Source organism: Poecilia reticulata, linkage group LG4 (assembly GCF_000633615.1).
Source record: "Poecilia reticulata strain Guanapo linkage group LG4, Guppy_female_1.0+MT, whole genome shotgun sequence".
Taxonomy (NCBI): domain Eukaryota; kingdom Metazoa; phylum Chordata; class Actinopteri; order Cyprinodontiformes; family Poeciliidae; genus Poecilia; species Poecilia reticulata.
The window spans coordinates 3141221-3147005 of record NC_024334.1 but is presented as its reverse complement, the minus strand read 5'-3'; the positions used below and the strand labels follow the sequence as shown (position 1 = coordinate 3147005).

Here is a 5785-nt window from a genome sequence, read left to right as displayed (position 1 = left end):
ATAATTTCCTCGTTTTGGGGCAATAAAGTATATTTCCATTTTAATCTATATTAATTTTGCTAGTACTGTTATTAATAAGTTTAAATTTTCTGATGCTCATTTCAAGAATGGCAGGATATTCATCAGCTACATCAACATTTTTTGATTTTTGGTTGAAAATGGTAGGAAAGAACGATACACAAATTGTAATAATCTTAATGTAATTAGAATGAAAAAGTCTCCACATGTGTTAGCAGAGCTAACTTCTATCAATCTTAAACTGCAGTAGGACGACCGCACAAATCCACTCCAGCGGCYGCAAACGGCCCCCAGGCCACACTTTGAGCACCCCTACTGCAAACTTAATTTGATTAATTTTACTTTATGAGGTGTATAAATAAAAAGCATCATCTTTTTTTTTGGTGACTAGAAATAAATTAAGTTAAAAAAGAAAGGAGTATTTGTACTTTTCATCGCGTGCGCAGTTTATTATTTTTGGTTTAAATTGGAGCATGCGCATCTATTCCTTTTGCTACAATTTCACAGCGGTGTAGAAGAGATTATTGAACTCCGAGGGTAAAAAAGTAAACATAAAAAGCAGAAGAACGGAAACTCATCCGCTTTTAACCTCACCCCCGATGAGTTAAGGAACACCTGTCGTCCCGGCTTCCTTTGCGTGTCCAATATGGAAGAACTGGCGGTGGAGGTACGTGGCTCCAACGGCGCTTACTACAAGGTAAATCCCGGCTAAATAACACGTCTGGAAACTTAACATGTCGTTATCAAGTACTGCATGTTCTGCTGAAACATCAGGTTCAGCGGGTGGATGTTCGGACCGGTTCTGGATCCATCATTAGACGGCAAGCGCAGAGCTAGCACAAATTAGCACGCTAAGCTAACGATGCTAGCAGCTCTGATTACTTWTTGACGACATTTGTTAAACACTAYGAGGGAGTAATATTGTCTGTTCTTTTATGTATYGATTATTAAGAAAATAAAAGTGATGTCSCCCAGTCTAGTTTTACTCCGAGCGCTGTCTTCCTTAGCTGAAAGCTAGCTCACTTGCTAGCTGCCAAACTGTTGACGTCTGAAGATGTTGAGTAAACACGGTATCCAGGTAACATTCGTCCCCCTTTTCTGTGTTTATACGAGCGTTAGCGCTTGAATTTTTGAGTTTTCAATTAAAAATCAAGCTGCCAGGTAGTTTTTGAACAGACTACCACTTTCTGTCACCGTCTATTATTTGATACTTGATCACGTCCCAGCTATGTTTCCTATGTGCATGTGTGAGCCAGCTGTTCCCTGTCACTCCCGACCAGCTGGCATGCCGGCGCTGGGTCGCTGATACCGCACACTTCCAAGCTATTTCTGGACCTCCAGCCCAAAGTGATACCCTCATGTTTTTTAGCTCTCCTCCCTTCTTGTTTCTTCTTTCACTTTGATTCGTACTTTCCACTCAACTAAAGATGTTTCAGGCTCATTATCTCGCACGTTATCTGAATATGTAACCATTAACGGAAATTGCGTGAGGTAATGATTTGGGTTGGGTTTCTGCTGAAAATGGTCACATGACCTGCATAAAAGTAGCTGWAGTGTGTCCTTGAAGCAAACTTTGAAGGTATGTTTAAGCTTTTCTGCGTATGAWCACCGAAATGAATTGAACTGCTATTTGAAACCTAAATATTCAACATATCAATAAAAGATTKTAGTTTTTTCTTCACAATTTTAAATTGTTGGATTCTAGACAACAGGAGAGATTCAGCAATCATGATTATATTGAAAAYTGCTATACTCAGCTAAAAATCAAATAAACAAATGTACGTATTTGAAATGGAAATATTCAGCATATCAATAAAATCTTATTTTTTTCTTCAAAGTTGTAACAACAGCAGAGATTTAACTATCAGGTTTTTCTGGCCAGTCTTTTTTTAAATCCCAGACCTACAAAATGCTTTTTTTCTTTTTGAGACAAGTTTAAACAACTTGTGGAAAGATAACTATTAAGTTATTAAAATAATATTTTTTAGAAACGGGACACTGGTGTACATCTTCTTTTAGTGTTTAGCCTCCATTTTAAATACAAAAATGTAATTTCTGCTTGTTGTGTAAAATGCTGTTGGCCCAGAATCAAAAATATTTGTTGTGTGACAACAATAAACAATAAATCAATCTTTTAATAAAAATAAGAGCACCACATTTGCATTCTTGTTTGAATATTGTGCTTAATGTTTAATAAGATGCAGCCATTTAATGTTATTGAAAAGCCGCCATCTTGGAAGATGGTGCAAACATTTACCACTACAAAATAATTGTCTTTTTTTAGTTATTTATTGCAGTTTTTCATGTTTTCCTTGCTGAACCTAATGAGTAATATATTTTGAATGGCGTTTTGCTTTGTTGATATTTTATAATCCATTTTATTCATTATTTCTGTTGTTTTGTTTGTTTATTTCGGATATTTAAAATGTCTTCCAGTTCCAGTGTTCTTTGGAAATGAAAGCTTATTAATCTTTGAGAGGAAATTCTTGCATCATTTTGCCATTATATTAGTCAAATTATCTCAAAACAACAATATTATAATTACTGCAATAATTTCCCAGACAGTTTATTGTTCAGGAATATTTGTAATCATGACAGACTTATGATGTCATGCTAGCTGGAGCTATGCTAACTTATTAATGAAGGAAAAAGCAAACTGAGTTGTGATGGCAGTCTGGGTGATTTCCTTCAGTATTTAGTCGGCTGCTCTGTTTCCATGTCATGTTTTGCATGTTAAAAATATATTCGGACGGCTGGATGGATTTTAATGTGCACACCTGATGCCTACATTTAGTAGCTGAGATGCTAACCGGAGCGTAGCATCTGACTGTAACAAAGAACATTTAAATAATTCATTTGTTGCAGTTATTATTGGTAGTATCACAAGTAATTATTTCCTTGATTGTTGCAATTAAAACCATATTTTAGTAAAAGGCATCAAAGGAAAGAAAATAATTTTTTTTATTACAGCTGAAATTATTAATCACAGTTAATCGATTATTGAAATAATCGTCAACTCATTTAGGAAGTGATTAGTCGCTAACTGKACTAAACTCAAAAACGGCTAATTGTTGAAACGACAACGCAGTAAGAGCAGAAATTAAGCCAAAACTGTACAAAAATATTTATTTGTATTTAAGATTGAAAACATTTTTGTTTGTAAATATGTTCTGATCAGAAATCCTGAGGTGGCAGTTTTAGCTTCACCTGCTTCAAATCCTGTAAAATATGTATTTATCATATTAAGCACCTTTTCCTGTCCAATTATTAATTGGTTATTATGGAACATAATCAACATTTTCAGCTTATTTGTTACAAATAATCAAGCATGCTTAAAAGATTTATTTCTCTTTAGGGAATAAAATATTTTCTTATTTTTTTGTTCATTTGCATCTTTTAATATATTTCTAATATTCTGTATAAAAGACTTAAGTGGTTAAATGAAAAATCTGGCGGTTAATCGTACAATTAATCGCCAGATTTTTTCACTTAACCACTTAAGCCTTAATTATCGACAGAATAATCGGTGACTAAAATAATCGTGAGTTATTTGGTTTCAGGAATTTGCTAATAAAAGCTGCTATTATTCCCGTTTTTGTCCTGCAGGGCTTCGTCAAAGATATCCACGATGACTCTCTCACCATTGCCTTTGAGAACAAGTAAGCAAGTCTCCTTCTTTATTACGTAAAACAAGGAAACGTAGAAAACAGAATAGTTTGTAGTAAAGTGTGACGGTTGTGTCTCAGCTGGCAGCCAGAACGCCAGGTGCCCTTCAGCGACGTCAGGCTGCCGCCACCTGCTGACGTCAAGAAGGAGATCGGAGAAGGAGAAGAGGTGGAGGTGAGGCCATGTTTTCCCTTTTCTAGCTGGATATTTTACAAATAAAACGGCTGATTCTTAATCAGCTTTTCTAAAAACGAAATGACAAAAAATGGCTTTTATTTCCGTCATCCTTTCTGTGAGTTGTAGTTTATTATTGTAGATTATTAGGGACAGGCTGCGACAGTTCTCCTTTAATTACAAGAATAAAGTCGTAATATTAGCAGAATGAAGATAAAATTTTACTAGAAAAAGTTACTTAAATGAGTAAAAAGCTTCTAATTGATCTGATTGTTTTTGTAAACAGACTCAGTTGTTTGTAACGTCGGTTTAAAGTCCTGCACATGATGATAATTTGATGCTAATGAGCTAAACATTAAGTATTTATATTCATCTGTAATTACGTCACACGATTCTCAACATTCCTGACTTTATTCTCCTAATATCACAACTTTACACTGCAAAACTACAACATTTTACCAAGTCATTTTGTCTGGTTTCTAGTGCAAATATCTTACTACATTTGAAATGAGAGAAAATTAATTTACAACTAATTTTTAAACAATAGATATGAGCTCGTTTTAACTAAATAATTCCTTAATATTTATAAAAAGGTATTTGTTCCATCGGCAAATTATTTCACCTATGGGGAAAAAATGTGTTGATATAAGTGAATTAATCTGCCAGTGCAGCTAGATTTACTTAAAACAAGATTCTCTCTCATGGTGAAAAGTTATTTGTAAGTTAGTTTTGTCTTATTTTTGAAGTGAACAAAACAATTTTCACTAGAAATTAAATCAAAAATATTTGGTAAGATTTTGTGTTTTTGCAGTGTATTCTCATAATTAAAGAATAAAATCTTAGCCTGGTGCTAATATTCTGCCGTAGAGTTGATCTGAATTAAAATAGAAGCTGTAAAACCAAGATGGCCGCCGTGGGTGTGTTGACGTTGTGTTTTTAGTGAAGTTTGACGCCACGGTGATCGTGGGCTTCAGAGTCGGTCTGAGCTACGGAAACCCAAGGAGTGCAGTGGCACTCGTCCAAAAATGACATCTTCAAGAATCAAATATTTGTTAAATCAATAAAATCTCCCAACACGTCTTATAACCAGAGGTGGGCAGAGCTGCCAAAATAAAAGCATCAACATATTTTTACTCAAGTTTTAACTTGAGTATTTTAACTCAAGTATTTTAACTCAAGTCCAAGACAGATTCGTCTGTCCAAGACAGACGAATCTGTCTTGGACGACAGATTCGTCCAAGAATCTGTCCAAGAATTCTTGGACAGATTCTTGGACGAATCTGTCCAAGAAATTACTCAAGAGTTAAAAAGTATTTGGTAAAAAGTTCAGTCAAGTCCTGAGTTACTGATCAAATCATCAATCATTTATTATTTACAAATTACATCATCAGACAGAACAAAATATCAAGTTGAATGGAAATTTTGGTATTTTAAGGATGAAAATAACAATAATTCATATAAATAACAAAATCAGGCAAAAAAATGAAACATTTCCAAATCAGTTTTTTGATAAAAAAAAAAAAACTAAACTTATGAAACTTTAACAGAAACATCAGGTGTGAGTCAGTCTGATGGGTTTCTGGTTAAAACATGTTTGTTTTACATTCAGTGGGTAGAAAATCCAGAAATTTGACTCAAGTAAGAGAAGAAATACTTTATAATGAAATTACTCAAATAGAAGTAAAAAGTATGGCTCCTCCTAAAAGTATATATTTTAAAAAAGTGAATTGAGTAAATATAACTGCCTGTTCTTCTCATGTGTGGTTGGTTGCCAGATTCTCTCCAGAGCCAACGAACAGGAGCCCTGTGGATGGTGGCTGGCCAAAGTCCGCATGATGAAGGGAGATGTGAGTTTCCTCATGTCGCAGAGAGTTTCCACGCTTTTACCAAACCCTTCATTTATTCGTTTTAAATTAATGTTTCATTT

General features: G+C 34.5%; 1 protein-coding gene across 12 annotated transcripts in view; it reads left to right on the top strand.

Annotated features, from left to right (window-relative positions):
• Positions 1-543: 543 nt before the first annotated feature.
• fxr1 (FMR1 autosomal homolog 1) overlaps positions 544-5785 on the top strand; it is an 18865-nt gene continuing 13623 nt past the window's right edge. For 3 of the 12 annotated variants that reach the window (XR_533470.2, XR_533469.2, XR_533468.2), the window contains exons 1-4: positions 544-715; positions 3625-3677; positions 3765-3858; positions 5634-5705. Coding sequence is in view for 8 of the 12 variants with exons in the window: in XM_008406291.2 (XP_008404513.1) it covers positions 665-715; positions 3625-3677; positions 3765-3858; positions 5634-5705 (270 nt within the window). In the remaining 4 variants the exon portion in view is untranslated. The remainder of the gene's footprint in view (positions 716-3624; positions 3678-3764; positions 3859-5633; positions 5706-5785) is intronic. The other 9 variants (XR_533471.2, XM_008406291.2, XM_017304490.1 and 6 more) reach the window with 6 other exon arrangements.